We start from the raw sequence: 22,933 nt of genomic DNA on the forward strand, positions 1-22,933 counted from the left end.
CGTGCCACCGGGTTCCGAACTGCGGGGCACCGGCGGATTTTAAGCTGTTGAGCTTTTTGTTTTGGATGCTTTTTATATGTAAATCAATTTAGCAGAACTTTAAAAAGGAGTTTGAAATCACGGTGTGTTGCGTTCCCTCTTGCAGCACCTTACAGGCGGAATATTTTTTAAAAAAGCCTAATTACTTCAGAAAAAGATAGGGGCAGCGTGCTTTCGGTGGGTGGAGGACTGTTCTCCCCTTTGCATTCCAGCTGTATTATGGTCAGTGTGACCTCATATATCTAATTAACTTGGTATGTCTTTGTGTCATTGATTCATGATTTCACAGAGATGTTCTGAATGAAAGACGATTCCTGTTTTTTGAGCTTATTCCTTAACTTATTAAAGCAGTTGGTTTCTTACAAGCATTGTTACCCTACTGAATGCAAGAGATGTTTACTGTGGCTGAGAATGGATCATGGACAGAATTCAAATGCATGTATTAAAGCAGGATTATTTCCACTAGCAACTGTACCTCCTGAAGTCATTTTTCTTTAAGGCATATCTCTGCGATTATCACGGAAATCAAGAAGAACGCTGAAGGAAGGAGCCCAAAAAGTATGAAATTGCTACAGAGTGTAAACAACTGTTCCATTTCAATGAGCTTTTCAGTGGGCATCTTCACGTTCCAAAATTTGACGTTATCTAACTTTTCTATTATTTATTGTCTTTGTAAGTACTTTTTACAAGGTCTGCAAGACAACAAAAAAAAAAAAGAGAGGAATGCTGTATTTAAACTATGCCTTTTCTTCAAATTTGTTCTTGGTTTTGGTTTTTTGTGGGTTTGGTGGTTGGGGTTTTTCTTTTCCCTCACATCTGCTGGCAGGGCATGATCCTGCACCGTTGGCACCAGCAGGAGTTTGTATAACTGAGAAGCACAATTCTGTGGGTCCAGTTCTGCCCCTTGCTGAAAGATGCTGTATTGTGTTAGTTAATACTAAAATAAAATTTATTTAAGTGAGGTTATCCATAAAAGAGAATTTTTTGGGGGGGGTGTGACCTAACATGGTCCAAGTCGAGGAGCTGCCTGCCTTCTCGGACAGGCAGAAATACCCGCCAACGGGTGCCATTCTGGAACGCATCACATCCACACTCGCACGGTGAAGGCATCAGGTGGTGGGATCTGCTTGGTTTGAAAAGCCTGATCCAAGATACACTGAAAGCAGTGTGAGGCTGTTGCCAGGGGGCTTGAGTTTGGCGTGGAAGAAGCAGACAATGATTTAACTAGTTATTAACTTCAGGAGTGAGTGTTCCCGTTGATCTAACAGGCTTTGCTTATGCGTGTGCTTATAGTAAAGCACATCCAACGTAACAAACTGAATCGGGGTTGTTACTGCCTATTCGTTCCTATAATATAAATTATTATTGTAGTTACTGCTTATGAGCAAAGGAAGTTTTTTTTATTATTATTATTATTTGATGTGAGAGATCATATATGATCTGACTCCTTCAGGATAATAAAAAATCTGATTATGACCGTGTAAGATCGTGTGATCTGATCAGGGCGTATGTGTTTATATGTAGACCGCACGATTGATTCAAAGAACCTTAGTGAAGTTTTGTCTATGTGAATGTAAAAAGTTGTAAATGAGTTTTGCCAAGCTGATTTGTGTAGTTTCGTCAGAAGGATGCAGGTTTTGGGCTGAACTCAGAAATAATCAAAGGCGTTGTCTAGGATGTGCGTTTGCTTTATAGGAATCAGTCGTGTTGCAGGCAAGGTGAATTGTAGTTTAAGTGGGATTTTGTAATCCCGCTTTCTGTAGTCACGTGAAAATAATAGAAGACATTCGTTTTAAGGTTTTAAGAAGTGCAGGTTTCTTCTAATGTAAGTAGTCGTACATGATAAAAGCTTAACTCAGTCGCATATCATTAGCTGGCTGGTACCTAGCTAATGGTAGTAAATACGTTCGTGTGTCCTGCTTTGGTCATTAGATCATTTTGGGAAATCTAGATAGGCATTGCATTTAAGTTTCTGGTTAGCTTTGAAAACCGATTTTTGATGGTGGTTTTACTGATCCTTCCTCTTGGAAGTAGCGAGTCCTATGCCTTCAGTAAGATTTTTTTCATATGAAGAATTTTAAGTATGTGCCAAACCAATGTGTGCAAAGTATCAAAAAGCAAAAGGGTTATTTTACATTTGAAGGGCAGATGTGAGCACACTTTCTATTAAACCAGCGTGGCAAGGCTTGGGAAGTGAACCTTTGCCAGCACATTTAGTTCCCTGGAAGTAACTTTTCAAAAGCAAAACATTTCTTACATGGCAACCTGTCAAGATGCTTTTTCTTTCTTTGCAGCCTGTGTGCACACACACGCGAGTTTGGCTTGAGTTTGATAGCCTATAATAACATGCTGAAGGCCCAAATACCTCATACTTGTCTAACAAAGAACCCACTTGATAAAGGAAGATACAAATGTCCATTTTGGTTTGGGGTGTTTTCCTCCCTTTTCTCTGAGCGGTGGGAGGAGGTTGAAACTTCAACAATTTTTTGATTGTCAGCAACTACAGGCCGTTTTGTGCAACTGCATTGAAGTGAGAAAACTTTATTTAAAAACTTTTCTAATTTATATTTTAAAGTGTGTGAGAGAATGTGTTTCGTATAATGGAGCCGGTGTTGGGACGTTGACTCAGCGTTGCCTGTCAGGAAAGGAGCCTATTTAGTGAATCACCAGTTTTGATACATTGCCTGAATCTAACCTTGTTTATGCTGCAAGAGTAAATGAGATCATAATACGAAGAAGGCTTCAAAAACTAACAAGTATATTGCATTTTGTAAGAATCTGCATGCATTATCTTTCTCTCAGGAATAAATGTGAAGGCTTGAATAGATTAGCAGGCTCTGTAATGAGATGGGAATGCATTATTTGGAGTGGATCTGGATTGATTTAGACAGGTTTTGGGTTAATTATGTTTGAGACACTTTGGCTGTGACTAATAAGAAAATTGCATGTAATCTAAACTTTAAGACCTAGAAATGTACACTATTGTGCTTGAGCACTCAGGCTTCTTCTGCGATGTCAATACCCATGCCTGTCAGAAAAAAAATGTATGCAGTAAATAAAATACCATTGGGCAACTGGATAGGAGTTGGTCTGTATTAATTGAAGGCCTTTGCTATAAACATTTTCTCCTGCTACGTCTTACCAAGTCTGTCTTCAGCTGTTTCACAGGGATGTATTCTGCAAGTATTTTGCGATGCTTTCTGTAGTGCTTCATCTTAGGCAACAGTGCTTAATTTTAAAGCCGTTTAATAACATAATAGGAGAGCAGGAGGAAAGGGAGAGCGGGGAGCAATTTTCTCTGAACTGATGGGTAAAACAGGGAACAGAGCAAAGAGTTTGACATAATGTTATATTAGTTAGATTTATCATATATCGACAAGCTACGTTTATGTACTGAAATTAGAAGAAGGATATCAAGGCAATGAAGACCTTGTGTATATATAGTTTCTTTACTTGTTCTTATCAAACACAAGGCCCAGGTCACGGTATTGTTTTAGATGCATTTAAACATTTAGTTTAGGTCATAAAATCCAATTATACCTGTAACCAATAAGACTATAAATGAATGAATGTGCATATAAATATTATTGTTAGCCAATTCTTCCTAATAATTGTAGTACTCTGTGGACCTGTGTGCTTTTTAATGTGCTTGGAAGTCTCTTGATGTAGGTAACTGTTCCTACTGTAACAGCTGTTCCTATTTTACAGGTAGGACAACTAAGGCATAAAGAATTAATGACTCACCCAAAGCTTTGCAGGGGCTGACTTAGTGAAATAGAGCCAAAAACGGTGCTCACGTTCCCTTCAGCCGCTGCCTGAGTACTTCTCTGTGTCAAAAGCCTATTAATGTCTTAGGTTGATAACCTGGCAATATATTCTTTCTTGCTCGCCAGCTGTTTTTTATTCTATGTAACAAATTTTATCCTTTGTACAATTTACCACAGTATTAACATACTCCATCCTTTAAAACAAAGTATGCATCTTTCGTCTATTCCATTTGTCGTATTGTCTAGGAACACCTGAGCAGGTAGTGTTTCAGAAAACTCTTAGCTTCCCGGTATGTTTGCATCAACCACTGGTAACTACACGATAAACAAAACATTTGCAATTAGAGGAGATAGACTGTACTGAATCAGGATTCAGTGTGTACCTGATATGAAACCACAGCTTAAAGAAGGCCTTTCGCGAAGCAGTAGGTCTGTTTGAATGAGAAGGCTCCTGGTGCCCAGCCCGACCTACCCCTGGTAGAAATGAAGTAGCTGCTCCACTGGTATGAGCGAGTTCTAACCTCCAGTTTCTTTCTTGACAGCACATGGTGGAGGCCCGCTTATCTTCAAGAGGGCATCCAGATAAGCCAGCATAGCCATTTATTCTATGTAAAGCAGAAGCATCCTAGATGCTGTTGGTCAAACTGCAACTGTTTTGGTTTGAAGACATTGGCCGTGTCCTGCAGATCTTTAAGGCATATCTTTTCATCCAGATGTTATTTCTCCCCGTCCCTTCCCTTCCTCCCTGCACTGTCTGTACGTGCAGGTGTAAGCGGAGGAGGGAAGGGGAGTTGTGATGTCCTTTGCTGTAATCTGCTTGTTTGCCTTCCTGGCAGTTTGGCTTTGCCTTTACACCTGCCTGTTTCCAGACTTCTGGATAATAATAGTAATTTTGTAAAGGCTAAGCTAAAACTGCTGCTAAGTGCATCCTGCTATGGCGCTCTTCTATCTCCCTTTCCAGCTCACCTTTGTTCTCACAGTCCTCTTGGTTTCCTTATGTACTTACAAAAAAGATGCAAAATGTTGTGTCCCAGCGTTCTTCTGTACCTCGTTGCTACTTTCCTCACTAACTGTTGCCCTCAGTGTCCCGGACTACTACTGAGGTAGTTCAAATACTACCTCGTGCTCCTTTTCTTGAGGATTTTTATTCCTGCTTAGGCCATTGCAGGCTCCTGAACCTCTTCAGCCCAGGCCTTCATGACTCATAACCACTCGTCTCCAAGGCTCAGCCTTCTCCACGCTGTGGGACTGGGAGGGTGTCTGTGTTGGCAGGCGGGATGTCTCTTGTTCATCTGTAGCTCCCATGGGCTTACGGGGCATTCTGCTTTCATCGAGGGTTGCTTCTGCCGAGTCTGTTCGTTGGAAGTGCTTGTCTACATATACTGGATTTTTCACGACAGAATAACTGCATAACGGAGAGTTCACTGTGGCTAAAATTTGCAAGGAAAAGCCTAGTCCTTTGGTGTTGGGTTTTGAAATGTTGCAATAAAAGCTTAGAGTTTAGTCCCTCTCCCAGTGAATTCCATTGCCACAAGCTATATCAAAGCAGTTCTCATCCTGCACATGGCTTGATTTAGAGACTCAATTAAGAGGAAACATTAAAGAGATAGGGAGAAGGGGGGAAAAGGAGATCTGTGTGAGCAGCTAATTATTCACTTCAATAATTCAGTGGTTTTTACACTAATAGGTTGGAAAGTAAATACCACTTCACATAGATGTAGTATTCCATTATTTATACAGATGAAATTGGGGTTTAATTAAGACTAAAGCCTAAGACTTTACACCCTTAATGAAACATGTTGCTTTGTATAGTCAGTAAAGTACCATTGGCTGGTATTCCTTAACACAAAGTGGATTACTCAGTAGCATAGAACACTGCTGTTATACAGAGCAGCATTTTAATGTCTGGAAAAAGATAATGACAGCTTTATTAACTGTCATTTTTCTGTTTATTTAGATCTTTTGTTTCTAGTATTAACTTTACTGATTAATTGTATGCATGTAATTGTGTGTGCTGAGAAGAGGCAGGGATTGATGTCCTCTGTTCAGCGATATGTCAAGAACTGGTAGTGATCTATGATTAGCCTTCTGAACTCTCCTGTAATTATTACGATGCTTGTAATTTCATTGCTTTGTCAGCACACATCTATCTAACGGAGTATAAATGCGATCCGCGTTAGAATGTGAATACAATACGGTAGAAGCATTCCTGGAAGATGTGATTTTACCTGCATGCTGATTGGGGGGGGGGGGAACGGGGGGGGGGCACACAACCAAAAGGCCATATTTTCCAAATGTCCTCAACTCCCCAAAAGAACCCTGATTTTTCCGGCTAGCAAGTAGCTTCAATGTGCCTTTTACACGCAGATTCCCTTGTAGTCTATCTGCAATTTATTTAAAGCCCGCACAGATGGATGCTAAGTGAAAAACCCATAGTTTGGCCCTTGACTGCTTGTGGAATATAGTCTGATTCATCTGGGACATGTGAATATGTTTGTTTTTAAAAATCTCTGTTTTAGCAAAATCTCAGGGATTCCATTGGGTGAAATGGAGAGCAGTCCTTTGAAACTATGCCAGTACCTTCAGGCCGGGATTAAGGCATGCATTTCTAACAGCAAAATTAATTAACTCTTAGAATAATTTACATATGGATGGAGTGGATTTTTTTAAACTATGGATGTCTTCTTCCAGTCTAGCCAAAAGTTACGGGCCTGGTAATGAAGGTACTGGATGTAGTTCTGTATCTGCATTGTGTTAGAAAGTTGCCTAGGTAGTAATAAGTCCATTTTGGCGTCATAACCTCTAAGCCGGGAAAAAACCCCTATCATTTTCGCAGAGCAAGTTGTCTGGTTTGAGGCACTATTGAATTAGTTTCATCTGTGTATGTAGTGCAGTGATTTATGCAAATCCAGAGATGTAGGAATAACCAGAAAATTTCTGAAAATAGCGTATTTCTTTGTGTTGTAATTTTAACACTCTTGATTTGTACCATTGACAAAATTGGCATGACACTTGCATGTTTTGTGGCTATCTAATCAGAAAAAAACCCCTCCTGATCCCGTGCATAATGAAGGGGAAGGAAAAAAAAACCCTGATTTCTACTAATGCGGAACTCTTCGTGTTTACCCCAGTATTTTTTATATGCCTATTTATAATTTTTCAGGAAGCCTGGAGAGCAGAAACATTCAAAAGAGCCTTCATCTTTGCAATGCATGCATCTGGCAGTTGTGGCATGTGGGGACCGGCTGGAAGAGACGCTAATCATGCTGAAATCAGCAGTTCTCTTTAGCAACAGGAGGCTCTGTTTTCACATTTTTGCTGAGGATTCCCTTAAGCCTGAATTTGAGAAGAAGGTGAGTTTCTTTGTCATTTGGTAAATAAATAAATGAGTTAGTTATAAGCCGCAGATCTCTGAGCAAAATTACATTGAAATCAACAAGTGGCAACTAATCACGTTTTTACTGTACGTGGTTTATGAATTCCTTATGCATGCATTTTTTTTTTTTTTAAAAAAAGCTATGTAACGTGTAGTGTCTAATTCCTCCCCCCATGTCTTTCAGTTAAAGGAATGGCCTTCCTCATATACAAAGAAGTTTGAATACAACATTTACCCAATAACCTTCTCAGTAGGAAATGCTCAGGAATGGAAAAAGTTATTCAAACCATGTGCTGCCCAGCGCCTTTTTCTTCCGGTAAGGCACCTGGATTTCTGAGTAGGTCGCTTCAGGAAAAGGTTAATTCCACAGAAAGGAAGCTTTGCTGGTGTAATATTAAAACCATTTTCAGGCTGAAACATCTGCTTAAAGATATTTTAATCTATGCTTTAGCTGCTTAAAAAACCAAAACACAAAGCCAGCCTCGCTTTTTCTCCTGCTAACAAAGAATGTGTGTTTCTTATTTGTCTCTAGTTCCATTAGCCTCTCAGACTCTTAAGACTCAGTGCGAGAGCTCTTTCAGGGCAGATGCTTTCAGGGTAGATGCTGCATGCCTTCCATAAATAACATTCTTTTCAGCGTGCTCTTTACCCACTATCTCCCTTTCCATATGTTAGCCCTTAGACTTATGCTTTCAGCAATCCCTTTTCCTTGAGTTTTATTTCTTTTTCCAAGACTGTCAGATTTGTCCTTAAGGTAATAATTCCAGTGTGCTCAAAGTCAGATTTCATGCGAGAGCCCTGTGTATCCTGGGATCTTCAGGTTCACTGAAAATTTGTATTCCTTACTGTATAATACTTATAGTGTCATAGACTTGGAAAATATTTAAGGTTGCTGGAGAGAAAGAAGGTGTTGATAACAATTTTGCGTATGCAGAGGTATCAGAAATTGGAAGAACTTTTGCATAAAGTGTTTTCTGTGGAACTGAGAACATCTATAAAAAATATCTTGTGCATTGCTGTTGATTGGGGTGACTCCAATAAAGTGACAGGCTATTCACATGATCCAGATTTCTTCATTGCTGTCTTATGAGAAATGGGGGGGACAAAGAAATCTTTACTTTCTCAGATGGAAACAATCAGGAGACAGCTGCATGTCCAGATACGTAGACTATGAATACATATGTGAGAAAATATGTGCTGTCAGCAGTTCTGTTTGTCTGCCATTTAGGGGTAGACTGTCAAATGCACAAAGGCCAGATGGGCTGAAAGTAACTCCAGCTTCAGCAGGGATACTCTCTTCCCTGAGTAAATATTTATATCACCTGGAAAATAATCCCTAAGCATTAGCTTTTCCAATTCAGATTGTTTGTAAGGATGTACTCGAATGGAGTTGTTTTCACTGGGTAAACACAATTCTTTGTTCTTCCTATTTCTGTGGTACTTCTTGTCATTTTGGTAGACTCTCACAGAAACAGTTTCACTTTTATTTGTCATCACCTTTCTGATGACAGAAAAGGGTTATGTATTCATGCAGATTCTTTTAGGCTGGACAGTGCTTCTTTGGTTCCTTTTTTGTCACTCACATGTTGCCGAAGTTCTCCAGTAACTTCTTGTAAGGCATATTAGGCTGTTGCATGTTGTCTTAGCAAAACCAGGAGGCAGCCTGAACTGTAAATGTTTGTTTCTCTTGGGGCAATTGCAAAATGTTGTGTGTGGTCAGGCTGAGGTTTGTGGCTTTGAATGGGAAGGGTTGTCCGAGAGGAGTTGCAGCTGACACCAAGTTGATACGGATATAGTAAAGAAAACAAGTTGTAGTAATAGCTGAGGTGGCAAGTGTCCAGTTGGACTTTTGGTACTCAGGTTCGCAGCCTGGCAGAACCTTAGGCTGTTTATGGGTAATTTCAGCCACCATTATTTTTATCGGTGCTTGATAACTAGGTTCTGATATTCCCTTTGAATGAGACAACACTGCAGAAATCCAGTCTGCACACAGCAGGAGCGGAGGGTTTCTAGTGTTATTGTTTAGAGAACTATTTTGACTTGTATTTTAAACAAATACCAGCAGGATGTCAGTATCCTTTTTTTCTTATCCTTCCCTGTCCTAAGCATTTTCTCCTGCAGCGGCATAAAATGTGACTGGATTTAGGGAGGACCCCAGGAGAGCAGTAGTTGAGTTTATCAGCTGTTTACCCCTCAGTTGTGCAAATTGTCTTGCTCCTGATAATGCTAAGCCCGAGTGGAATGTGAGTCTTTGATTCACAAGTGCCTCTCCTGCCAAAGAAATCTTTCTGCTGCAGCACCAGCAGGCATGTGAAAGTGGACAGGAGGGTAGGAGGAATGTGTTAAGGGAAAATTGTGTAAGAATCTTTCAATGGTTTTACTCACTGACAAAACTAGAGCTATGGGATGTGATCCTGCAGCTTGTAGTAATGAACTGGTTTGTCCTGGGTAACAGGTTGATGTACACATTCCCAACTTGTTGAATCTGCTTGGGTTACTAAAATATTAAGGAAGATCATACAGCATCCTACATTTTGTAGAAGCATTCTGTGACATCATGTGATTGCTGCTTATGTACAGGGAAAGTAGATTGAGCCTCCACGTAATCTCACAAGTCTAAATCTCTTGCTGCAGTCTACTACAACAAAACCATCAATGGGATTTGCAAAGGCAGAATAAGGAAGGTGTGGATCTTAAGAAGAGCACAAAATGAAACTTTTAAAAATAAACTAGGAGGGTAATGCTCTCAGCAATCACTTGAAACTGTTTTGTAATACTAACGTGGATGTTAAGACACCAGGTGAAAAACTCTTCTGGTCTCACAAATGTTGCATGCCACAGAGCTGGCTTGCCGCTGTCTCTATATTGCTGTTTTGGAGCTACCAAAACAATCAGCTAAATGCTTAAGGGATTTTTGGATTACTTTAGTTGTAATAATAACTAACATTTAGAACACTTCTCAAAACACTTAATCTGCTTTAGAGCATTTAAGGTAGATTAGCAATATCCCCGTATTATAGGTGTCCTCTTGAGTACACTGAAGTATCCAACCTGGTGGATCAGTGGCAGCACTGGGAATAGATGCCAGGACCTTATCTAGGCAAAAGTTGCCATCTCTGTTGTAACTTGAGTTAATTGCTTACTACAATTAAGTTTAGTAACTCAGCTTCGTGGTACTGCTACGTTAGCGTCAGGATTTGTGATTTGTGCCTAATTTTGGATAAAGCTCTGATAAACTGCCATGCTAGCCGTTGCAAACCATTAGGTAGCACAGCCTCACAATACACCAATATGTGTTTACACAGTACTGTGTTATTACTTGCCAACCTTGCTAACACAGGGAGAATCTACGGAGACAGAAGTTGTGAAATCAAATTACAGATAATTGAGTATTTAAGTGAAGTGTCAGGCTAAATATAGCAAGTTCTGTGCAGAACTTTTTGACGGATTTACTGAGAATATATAGCTGCAAAAAAAATCACACTTCTTTTAAGCTGTAAGCGCCTGTAGAGCCAGGAAGAAGACAAGCACAGTCAAGCCATATTCCTGACCATTCGTTTCAAAAATCACAGTCTGTCAGGTACGTCTACATGGTTTGTGCTAGCAAGCATGAACTCAGACTACCAGGCGCAGTCTTGCGTTGCTTATGCTCCAGGTCAGATGCATGTTGTCTTTAACCTGCAGTCATGTCCCTCTGGTTAGCCCTCCTGGCAGGCTCGGTGCGCTGCCAGCCCTAGCTGTGCAGCGTCTGGTTCAGGCAGAGCGAGCTGGAGCAAGGTCTCGTGTACCACAGACTGCCTTGTGGTACTCAACTGCTTTTGACGTTGAAAATCAGCAGAGTCAAAAATTCATCACCTCCTCTTGTATGCTTTTGAATAAGTAAAAGCTAAATATTATTTTAAGGGCTGTGTAAAGCCTAAAATATTTTTTTGAAAACTCTTACTTAGTTTGGGAACAGAGCTACCTGAAAGCTATGGGACACTGGGAATGCCGGAGCTACTTAAATGAAGTTTATCCCCAGCGTAACTCCATTGAAATCCCGGGAGCTATGCAAGGAGCTCTTACAGCCGCAGTTTCTGAAATTAAATTCCCCTACCCAAGGCGAAGTTAAACGCACAGCCAGAAGGGGATGTGATCAATTCAAACTGACATGCGTAGGTTTTAAATAAGTCCTAACACTTCACATGTGAAAAAGAAAAGTGTGAAGGGCTTAAAGGAAGTAGCACAGCTTTTCTTTTAGCCTGTTGGGTGTCACTGCAGGGCAACACCTTGGACACAGGAGAGGGAAGAATCTTTTGACAAACCAGAAGGGAGAGCGTGTGAATCCTGAGTGGAGGAATACGAGGTGGAAAGCATGGGGTCAAATGCTGGTAGGCACCCACTTCACAAAGAACTGAAATACCTGCTTGAATCCATTTATATATCGGAAAATTATTACAGTCCATTGACTTCCACAGACTTAAATTTATGTGTATATTTAACGTTGCTGAAAGAACAGTTTTCTGCTGGAAGAAGTAGTGCCCAGGCTGTCACTTATGCTTGGGAGGAGTGTCTATATGCACCGTTAAACTTCCCCCTTAACCCTCTGCTGGAAAATGCCGCAACTTGTCTCTCTACCAGGGCACCCTTAGGAAGAAATCTTATGTGGTATACAGTGTGCTGTGGATCCCTCAGGCAAAATTTAACAGCTTCTGCTCTCTTTGTATTCATGTGTTATCTCCTGTCTCAGAATAAATTTTGGGGTGATTTTTTTTTTTAATACATTTTAATTTTATATGCCTTCATATAGTAGGTTCCTATGAATTAGGGCTTCTAGGTGCTGCAGAATAATATACAATACCCAGGATATCCTTAAGCTGAAAAACCCTTTCTTCTTTTCAACTGTCTTCTATTGATTTACTCTTAAAGTAGCTGTCTTTTTTTGCTTGGGTTTTTTTAGTACTGCACTCCAGGACACTTAACATTTGCAAATATTTACCTCTGAGCTCTTAGTGTGTTACTGAACTATTTGTGTCACTCATTGATACCTCCACATGTTGTTTTGTACTTTTTGTAGAAAAATGGTGTATTGCTATAACCTTCCATCCAGCAGAGTGATCTGGATTGTGTTGGACTTGTTTACTTGGAGTTTCTTGTAAGCGTAACTTTTGTTTAACATGTACAGACACTTGCCTTCTCCTGTTTGTCCTGCTATGTAGGAAGAACATGTAGTTATCACATCAGAAATACAGGTCAGGGATTTGTTAAACTTGGCTAAATGTCAGTCTGAATCGCAAAGTGTTCGGTCAGGTGAAAAATCTCATTTTCATGGATTTGGCATCTTAGTGGATGCCTGTTGAGCACGCTTAAAGGTAATTTTTTTCCCCCGCTTGTTCAAAATCTTAATGTTGTTCACTCTATTTCACAGGTAATCTTCAGTCACAATACATTTCAATTTATGTAAAATTCAATTTCTTTAGTAGAATTTATTGTTACCTGCATAAATAGGAGAGTTTGTCATTAGTATCATTGCAATTGGATGAGAGTGTGATTGTTCTGTTCCACGGCATGGTGAAAATCAATAGCCTTTTGGATTTGCTTTTCAAAGAAAGACAGAGAGAAATAGGGCTTTTGACTGAGTAAGAAAATTTCAGTCCTTCAGGAATTTTTGGACAGTTTTAGCAAATAATGAAGAGCAACAAAAACGCAGTTGGAACTGATGGTCAGCTTCAGCTAATGATACTTATTACTTAACAAACAACCTGATAAATAGCTGGTGCAAACGTCAAGGGAGTTTTCCTGGACTGTTGAAGCACTATTTAATTTGCCTTACTAAAATTAATGAATGAGCATGTAAGGATTTGGATAGCCACAAGGGGGAACATTGTCAACAAGAACAGATTAAATATCCCGGATCTAATTTACAGCTTAAACCTTTCTGACTTGACTGACTTTACTGTGGTTACTCCTGATACAGAGTCCGATAACAGAGATCAGAATCTGACCTGATAAGTTTTAATATGACGTTTCTATTTACGAAGCAAATTTTGTTCCTCAGGAGGATGCATATACATTTTTGTGATCGATGGGGTTTTCTTAATTAATGTGAAACATTTGTATATATTAATACTGAATGTAAGTCTCCTAGGAGCACGAGGCTGTAATAGGAAAAACAGTCATTAGAAAGGCATAAGGAAACATGATACCAAATGGAGATGAAGAGTATTCTGTTTTACTAGCTTACCCTTTCTGTCTACAGAGAAAGCTGTATGTTTCACCACTTACAGATCTTGAGAAGAAATAACAAAGCTATGTAGATATGTTCTTTGCATCTTATTTCTGAACTGATACTAAATAGTCCTTGCAGGTATTTTTGAGAGCTCAGTGGATCACTGTTTCCTATTGAAGGTTAGAATCCAACTTCTGTGGTCTGGTAGCTGTTCTGCTGTGCAGTTCAAAAAAAAAAACCAACAAAACAAACAACAAGCTAATAACCTGATAAGTGTTGTTCCTATGAGTAACTACATTTAGCTGATAAATCAATAACTTCTTTCAAATTATCAGTTTAAAATAAAACTACCTTTTGCCAATAATCTTCCTTTTTGTTGTCTGTTTGGTTTCTTTTTCATCTCTTCCTCTCCTCGCTGTGCAAACCCAAAAGGTCATTTTAAAGGATGTGGATTCTCTCCTTTATGTGGACACTGATGTTCTCTTCCTGAGGCCCATCGATGACATCTGGCACACCCTGAAAGAGTTCAACTCAACACAACTAGCTGCTATGGCCCCAGAACACGAAATACCAAAGATTGGCTGGTATAGTCGATTTGCGCGTCACCCTTACTATGGGACAACTGGAGTCAATTCTGGAGTGATGCTAATGAATTTAACACGGATACGCAACACTCAGTTCAAGGTGAGAAGAAATACAGCTGTTGCAGAAACTAATGATTTATGTATTTTTCACATCTTGTAAAACAGTATAAAATTATATAAAGTTTGTAATATAAAGAATCTGAAAAATACAGAATATATATAATTGGATACTGAAAGCAATTATAGTGAAAATGATTATTAAAACAAGTGAACCTTCCTCGAGAGGCTGGAGCACTGAGAACTTGCAGATGAAGCAGTCTGTTAGCAGTAGTAGAAACGGCTTCTTCAACATTTCATTTTCCCTTGAAAGATGCGTGAAAGAATAAACTCAAGGATCTTCAGTGCAGTCACTGTATTGTTTTCAAAATTGGAAAGCTCGATGTAAATATCCAGAGAAATTGGTAATTTTTTGCATCTGCTGTAAATACAAATTTGTATCCTGCTGCAGATCAAGTGACTCCATGAATTGACATAAACGAGAAGGGAACATTTTCACTGACATCTGACATCTCCCCTCTTGTGTGAAAGGCCTGACTTGTAAAATCTCTGTTTGTTTCATTGAGCACATATTCTCTAATCTCTTTAAAAACTTTTATTTACCCCAAGTGGTCTCGTTCCTCAGTCAAGGCCAGGGGTTTCCTATACCGTTACAGGAACAGCTTGAGTAAAAAAAGCCCTTGCTCTTTATATCATAATTCCCAGGGAAGATAGTTTTCAGTCTGCACTTTTCCTCGCTTTTATACCTCAGTTTTCACCTTGTCCATGCATTTTTGCATTTTTCCACTTTTCCACTGTTTCGCCCTCCTGTTGCTCAGAATAGGAAGATTGTGAATAGCAGGAGCTGACATCAGAGCTAGACCCAGGAGACCTTGCTTTCCTGTTTAGATAAACAGGAGCACAGTCAGCTCTGCTGTTCCAACCCTATCCAGGTTTAACATTTCCTGGCAGTTCTTAATTTTTCACCTAGGTATCTGACGTGGCTTAGCAGACTTACAAATATGTGGGTGCCACACTCCGAGTCATATATTGCATCGCTGTTCACGGCATTAACACATTGCTTCTGTTTTTCTGCCCTGCAGAACAGCATGATACCAAGTGGTTTGACTTGGGAGGAAATGTTATATCCATTATACCAAAAGTACAAAAATTACATTACATGGGGAGACCAGGATTTACTAAATATAATTTTTTACTTTAACCCAGGTAAGTAATGATTCTTGGAGTCGTGATTATCTGTGTTAAGAATATTTCTTGAACTTGAAAAATTTTAAAAGAAGTGCTATTTGTTATTTATAATATGCATAATGTACTCTGGCATGAAGTTAATGTGTAAGCGCACCTAGGATTTACAACCTATGAAATAGTTCTGAACATGGTGCAGGTGGCGGGGCTTGGTTCCATTGAATATGTAAATCTCTTTTCTGGAGATCCTGAGAAAGTAAGGAAGTATAACATTAATGATCAAATGCAGGAATGAAGTTCAAGTTGTATGTGTGCTTAAGAGCGTCACTGGACCAGGGCCCAGCTGAAAAAGTGGTTTTGTTTCAGATGTTTATCTGAACGTGAAATTGCCAATCTTTCTCCAAAGCTATGCTCTATTTTCCTGAAATTCAGCTGACTCCTGATATTTATGCAAATGAGTAACAAAGCTAGTATGAACAGAAAATGGACACAGCCATTAAATTTCTCCTCTGAAACTGTTTCCCTCCCTACTTTCGCTCCTTCACTACAAGTTACTTTTTGAGAAAGATACTTCCAGCCTCTCAGCTGAATGATCCAGCCTCAGCAGGCACCAGGATGGTGTCATCTATATTCTGCTGCTTAGATCTGCGCATTTTCTACTCGTCTGTGTTCTGCTTGCTCTGGGACTACGAGGAGCTCCGGAGGACTTCAAGTCTCTCAAAACCTTGTTCTCAAAGAACAGATGGCATAACCCGCCTGTCCTAGCGTGGACCAGTGTGACCAATATGTATGTGTGTACTTGTCAGCCCAGCAAAATGTCATATTTGATTCCTGCCTGTCACTCTTGCACAATGCCTCCATAAACAACTTGTAACATTTTTGGTTTGTCCTTTGTTTCCTCTTGAATTGGAGTCGCATTCTCATGAGTGTGTTATTTCCAAGGAACTGGCAAGTTTAGGCATTGTTATTTTAAAAGGGTGTGACTTTTTTCACAAGTGCTGAGACAGTTTCTGGAAATTCAGCCCCTTGTAAGTATTTTGCACTGATCACACAGAAATTACTTCAGGCACTTCGAAAACCAGTAACATCTGAGAAATGCAAGGATTTCAAAATTGTAGCACAGTACGTGCTTCCCAAAGAAGCCGAGAACCTTATTTCATGCTTCTGAATATGCTGAGTATCCATTCTTATTTGCTTTTCCTTGTTTCCTATGTGACCTTGTATTCCCTCAAGTGATCTTAAGAACAGAATAAGTTTGGATTTATCTTTATTTATTCTGTTCCCTTTTCTTTTTCTCTCAGGAGTCATAGGGTAGGTAATTGGATATACCCAAATCCAGGCAAATAAAAGGAAAGAGCAAAAGCAAAGCAATAAGCTAACATCTGTTGACTGCAGACAGAAGTCAAACATCAGTGTCCCTGGTACACCATGTATTACCCTCAATCCCAGGGAAAAAATAAAGTGGAAGAAATCTTCATTATGAAATCATAAATTAATTGCCAAAAAGAAATAAATGTTATGGGAATAGGGTCTACTGGAGGAAGAAAAAGATGAAGCCAGATTAGTTGTGAAGTCAAACTCAAACTGCTATCTTCAGTGTGGAGGAAAAAAACAAAGATTGCAAAAATATTTTAATTTTGTGATGAGAGTATTCTCAATCAAATCCGCATGTTGAGACTCTTTTCTGTGCCATAGTCTGTCTTTTCTTTGTAACTGGTAAATAATTTTTTACGAATTACGTAACATTGGACTGCACAAGAAAAGAAAACAAAGGAACTGGATACAATTAAAACAGAAAACTAGACTTTCCCGAGGTTTTAAACTGCTGGAGATTGTTGAGACCGGCCTGGGAAGGAATCAGTCAAGACTGCTGCAGGTGGCTTTTTATAGATGCAGTGCATTGGCTTAAAAATACACAGAACTGTGTTACCTGGGGCCTGAAGAGGTGCACCTTTTTTCCCATTTCCGAAGGCTGTTCTGATGATGAATGGATCCAAAGGCTCGCAGAGCAGCTGGAGCTTGAGTCCAGCTGTGACAGCAAAAAATGCACAAGAGCGTCACGGTGAGGAGATCAAGAATACTCAAGTGACATGTACAAAAGCTAATAAGCACCTGATGACATCCTCTCCCCATAGTGACCTGCTGATGAGCTGTACTTGCAAACATCTGTTCAGGGTTACCAAAAGGATCTCCATTAACTGTAACAGGGTTTGGATCAGGCGTTCCAGCTCTTCCTGCCCTTTCAGCAACACTGGGGAGCAATTCTGAATGTGTGATAGGTCAGACTGAATGAAACCCACTTACAATCTTGAGCAGCCTCCTGCTAGAGAGGGCTTGAGGGAAGAAATGTTTCAGAAACTTTTTCTCCCACTTCTTCAAGAACCACACAGGACCAGCTGCAGACTTCCTGGGAAGCAAAGAAAGGCCAAGTGAAGAATTCAATCTTCAGTGCTTCTGACGTGACCTGCTGGCGTAGTGCAGTGATTCATCGTACTCTGTTTCTGAAGCAAAAAAGTCACAGGGATTGGCGTGATTTGTTATAAGCATATTGCAAATACTGTGGGTGCACGGAGAAAGTTTAAAAAAAAATCAGTTGGAGAAAGGATGTTATAAGCCCTTTTGAGAAATTAGGCTCATCTTTAAATAACATAGACCTGTGAAATTAATGGATGACAACTCTTAGAAGGACTGTGGCTAAAATACACTACCGCTTACGCTCTGCTGTATCTCGGTATAACGAATTGTCATTGCCCCAGTGAAAGCTTCAGCAGCAAACATTGGATATACTATGCAAGCTTTCCCATGCTATCTCCAGAAGGATTCAGGATTTTGCATAACCCTTACTGCTGTGTGTGCTTCCCTAATCATTTCTGTAACTCCAGAAACTTCTTACTAGGGCAGAGGACCCTGGATAGTGCCACCTGGTGCATACTCTCTGGGCTTGGTTCTGTCACTTTTAGCGTTGTAAAATGCTCTCTTGGTTTATGTTTGCACCCAGTCTTTGTGTTGCCCTCTCCTCCTGTTAGCTCAGGTCTAACAGTGCTGACATATGTATAGTCATCCCCTGAGGAAAGGAAGCTTCTGTGTCTCGCTGCTGCTTGGGATATTTGCAAAAGAAGTAACTGAAATTTTTCTGATCATCAGTGCCAGCTTTTCCACAGAAACATGATTTAATTTGTTGTAACTCGTTTGATGTGTCTTTTTTTTTTTCCCCCCTACCCCACCCCCCCGTCTCCCCTGACCGACATTGGCAGAGTGTCTCTATGTGTTTCCCTGTCAGTGGAACTACCGGCCTGATCACTGTATGTATGGAAGCAACTGTAAAGGCGCAGAAGAAGAAGGTGTCTCTATTCTGCATGGAAATAGAGGTGTCTACCATGATGACAAACAGCCTACATTCAAGGCACTCTATGAAGTGATACGTGATGTAAGTCTCCTATCTTGACAGAGGCATTCATTTTATTTCAACGTCAATTACTGCTTTAACCGGGTCGCTCAGATTGCTGTTCCAGGAGATCAGGCTGAGCATAGTTGTGCTTTATGTATACCCATCAGACACAAAGTAACCAGGTTGCTCTGGCCTCTCCTGTTTTACTGCATGCGTGTATTTGAGATGATTTAAATGATATTCCTTCATATTATAGTAAACTTCTAATCAAAAAGGCTGATAAATTGCTTTTCTATAATACTGGAGGTGGAAAAAAGTGTTTGAATGGAGTTCTTCCTGCTGGTACTGCAGCTCTGGTCCATAAATACCCAATGAAAGCTTGTCCTCCCTGAGCACCTAGCGCCTGGGCACATGGAAGGCAGAAGCCTGCATACAGACACAGGTCCATGTCTCTACTTTGAATGTTGTATGTGTACAACTCCACTCTGTAAATTATTTGTTTCGTTACGGTATCCCTCTGTTAGTAAACCTCCTTTAAATACAGACTCTAGAAATACGGTTTTTGGGAAGCTGGCTATTTCAGGTAATGCGCCCAGACAAACTTTTCTGAAAGCGAGCGCTCTCAAGCAGACCAGTGGTTGAAGTTGATAGGCTTTGATGACACTCTGGGAAGGTGAGGGACAAGTCATTGCCTACTTATATAAGGTTTTATCTTACAGAAACTTCTAAAATGCCATTTTGTAACTAGTGAAAACTAATAATTCGTTTTTTCTTTTCTTTAGTTTCCATTTGAAGACAATCTCTTCCAGTCTTTGTACTATCCTCTGCAGTCTAAGTTTCTGGATACAGTGCACACTTTATGTGGGAGAATTCCACAAGTATTTTTGAAGCAAATTGAGAAAACTATGAAGAAGGTGTATGAAAATCGTGTCATTGTCTACTTGGGGGCCAACCACAGATACTAAATGTAGCTATATTTTTACACAGAGTTTTTCATTGTTTCACCCCCATCTCATGAAGCATATGAATGAAGAGTATGACCTCCTTTACTGAAACTCAGACTTAAAATATTTTCCGTATCCAATTTCCTAATAACCCCTGAAATTACAAAAACAGAAGAAATCCTAGAAGTCTACCTAAACTGTCCATTCTTAGGCCTTTTGTTCTCTTCCTACAGTTCTCTTGGTTGCAACAGAGAGAGTTGATGATTCTCAACTTTTATTTGATGAGTTTAGTTTGGTTATTTGTTTAAGAACAGCTGTATTCACTGTAACTTTTTTTGAAGTTATGCAAAAGCTTGTGCTGTTCTTAGGCTTAACAAAAGTTACGGTATGAGCTATGTAACTTGTAGGGAGTATAACTCTTGAAATGATAGGGCAAATATTTTTAACTAATGAGAATGCTGAATTACAGAAAAGATCACTCTTGTGATAGGATGAGTTAAAATTTACTGTAGTAAAGGGAAAGTATTTTCTTAAAATTGCCTTCTGTCTGAAGGTATATTACCTGCTATTCTTCACACGTAGGACCTAAGATTTCCCTTACTTAAAAAGATTAGGGGAATAGAAGTGCCTATTTACTTTGTATTTTACAGCACTTTTTGTCTAGTGATTGTCATTTTTCCTCTCCGCTCTTCAGTAGTTTTGTGAGGGCTTCTCATGAAGGAATTAGAAGGAAAATGATTACAGCATAAATAGGAAAACTGTGTACAAGAAATGGGAGGGGGATGCAGTGGAAGCTGTGGCACCTGCACAGCTAATGGAGAACAGAAAGAGAATCCTGTCTTGGGTGGAGTACAGTCATGTTCTTCCCCTCCAGTCTCTTACAGTTTTAAGAATGTGTTCCCTAACTTGGTAATACTAATTACATTAGACACAATCCAAGAATATTGTGAATGAAGAGTACAAAAACAGGTACTATTGGTCTGTTTTCCTCTTTAACTAATCCTCTTCAATTCCTATTTACTGCATAGTAACAATGGTATGCCACTGAGAACTGTTCTTCCATGCCTGTGTTGGGAGACTGAGAATGCTGCCTCTGACCTCCCCCCCCCCCTTTCCTGCTTCACCAGAAACCGGGGGCACGGAAACGTATTTCTGCCTGGTACTTTCGTTCCTGGAAGTAGAGTTTTATGCTAGGATCATAATGAAGAGCCTCAAAGTGAAAGAGGATACAAGATGGCTTTGATGTTTATTTAAAATACTTCATTTAGTTTAGATTTCGAAAGTATGATGGTCAGCTTAGGATATGCACAGACAAGAGCTTATTAAAACTCGCAGTAGCTGAAAGGTGCTTGGGACCAGTCACTGGGGAGTTGAAAGTGAGGGCACTCTTAGAGAGCAGTGATACAAGAGCAGACTCCCAGAGGGTATTTTCTAAGTGTAAGCCCTAAGAGGGGTGTGTGTAGGTGAGTGCTTAAAGAAAACAGCAGAGAAAATGATCTTACTTTTCAAGTCTGTTCAGCAAAAAGAATTAGCCATTACTTGGAACTACTCACTTTTATATCTAATAGGCAAAGTAGGAGAGGGGTGCGGAGGGTGAGGTACATGAAGCTTTTCTCTGATGAAAGGAAAACTGATGCAGATAGCGTATCTTGTACATGTAACATACCCCAAATATCTCTAATAAATGTATGTGGGTGAGGGAAAGGATATGTTTCCTAACTTAAGAAGTAGGATTTCTGAAGAATTGCAGTTTTAGGGGTTTCTACGCTATCCAGTCAGGACTGATGCACAGTTTCATAAGAAAACAGTCTCCAAGAGAAAGTCCTTTTAGCTTGCACATTCCTCTCTCCTTGTGTGGCAGCTCACGAGAGGAGGGAAAATACGGGCCTTGCTGGCATCTCAGGCTGCCAGATAAACAGGCTGTACACAGCATGAAGTGCCGGCAAACTTTTTACAAACACTAGAGTGTGAAAATGTCTGTGACACATCCGTAAGCGTGCTGTGTGAATGACACAACATGGGAAACAGCATCACTACAGTCATGTCAGTAGAGGAGGTGTTAAGATAGAGGCTTGGAATAAGGGGCATGCGGTCTTGGTCCTAGCAATTTCACTGCTGGTCTGTGCTAGTCCTCACAGGCATGACAGACAAACAGAAACGTCTGTTGTTTGCGCCTCTGTGTGCTGCAAATTCTTATCAACAGTTTGTGCATGTTTCTGACTCAGATCGGTTATCTTGCAGTCCTTGCCACGTAAGTGTAAATTGACATGCAAAGGACAGAGGCAGCTCTGCATCTATTTTGACTGAAAGCCTGGAATTTCCTAGTGGGACCCAGAAGGGCATTTAAACTTAAGAGTAGACATTACTGTCTCTCGCAACTTGCTTTAGTATTTTCTATTTTAACTGAAGTTCTGGTTGCCACTTAAAAAGAACAGTACATTTCTAGCTACAGAGAAAAGTTTGAAAATGTAACCCAAATGAACCTCGAAGACTTCAGAACCAGAAGGCAATGAGAGGAAAAATTCAGCATGCTGTTTTAAAACATTTAAGATTAACGTAAGCCTAACATACGACAGGTAAACCTTTTAAGCTAGCAATACTGAGAACTTGTAAAAAATATTAGCTTGCTTTTTGATCTTTATTTTCGAGTATCGGGGTAAAGCTGACTGTAGGTCAAATGAGGATAGATGAGACGCATGCTGGGCACTCTGAATTCCTCATTTCTATGGTATCTACAAGCCACAGAAAGTTGCAGAGCAAAAGTCTTGTTGCCCAGACAGTTGCAACTCTGGTGCTAAGCCTCTGAAGTTTAGGAGGCTGTGATTGTGTAAGCTATGATTCAGCAGAACCCTGCAACTACGGCCACATTAAAATGAAGGAATGGAATTCATTACAAAACAAAGGCATTGCATATAAAATGATTAGGGATTAAAACAGTGCTTTTTATGTTTACAGGAGGTGCTACATTAGGTTTAGAGAGAACTGTGTTATGTTCTCAACAGCTATTAAAATATATGAAGTATATGCTTTAACATGAAGACTTTTGTTAATGTAGTACCAGCTTGCAGGAAGAATGGGGGAGATGCCCCCCTGCTGTGCTTTTTCTGAGAAAAAAAGCTATAATTTGAGCTCTCCAAAGTGTTTTAAAACAAATATGTAACTGATATTTTTTTGTTGTTAGAATTATTAATTTATATTTTATTACAGCTTCCAAGACCATGTTATATTTTGGTTCTAACAGTAGTTGATTCTAATATTAATCTTATTTAGAAACGAGTTTTCGCTGATTTCGTATTTCGTACTTGTGGCTAATTACTTGTTAATTAGCCTTCATTTATTTTAATAATGGGATGTGTAAATACTTATATAGACTTTATATCCTCAT

The 22,933-nt window shown here is 39.7% G+C and overlaps 1 protein-coding gene across 1 annotated transcript; it reads left to right on the forward strand.

The window, feature by feature from the left end:
* Nucleotides 1–188: 188 nt before the first annotated feature.
* On the forward strand, nt 189–19,666 carry GXYLT2 (glucoside xylosyltransferase 2). The gene is made up of 7 exons (XM_009283368.1): nt 189–216; nt 6,970–7,159; nt 7,367–7,498; nt 13,823–14,074; nt 15,114–15,237; nt 18,471–18,643; nt 19,387–19,666. The coding sequence occupies exons 2-7, from the start codon at nt 7,019–7,021 to the stop codon at nt 19,567–19,569; spliced, it is 1,005 nt and encodes a 334-aa protein (XP_009281643.1). The 5' UTR covers nt 189–216; nt 6,970–7,018; the 3' UTR covers nt 19,570–19,666.
* Nucleotides 19,667–22,933: the final 3,267 nt, after the last annotated feature.

The sequence above is a fragment of the Aptenodytes forsteri genome, unplaced genomic scaffold, assembly GCF_000699145.1.
Source record: "Aptenodytes forsteri isolate BGI_AS27 unplaced genomic scaffold, ASM69914v1 Scaffold262, whole genome shotgun sequence".
Classification (NCBI taxonomy): domain Eukaryota; kingdom Metazoa; phylum Chordata; class Aves; order Sphenisciformes; family Spheniscidae; genus Aptenodytes; species Aptenodytes forsteri.

Excerpts from the sequence above, each read along its gene's own strand:
- GXYLT2 (XM_009283368.1), top strand. The coding sequence starts at position 7,019 with ATGCATCTGGCAGTTGTGGCATGTGGGGACCGGCTGGAAGAGACGCTA. Across the intron at positions 15,238-18,470 it reads AATTTTTTACTTTAACCCAG|AGTGTCTCTATGTGTTTCCC; the intron begins GTAAGTAATGAT and ends CGACATTGGCAG. Across the intron at positions 18,644-19,386 it reads TCTATGAAGTGATACGTGAT|TTTCCATTTGAAGACAATCT; the intron begins GTAAGTCTCCTA and ends TCTTTTCTTTAG.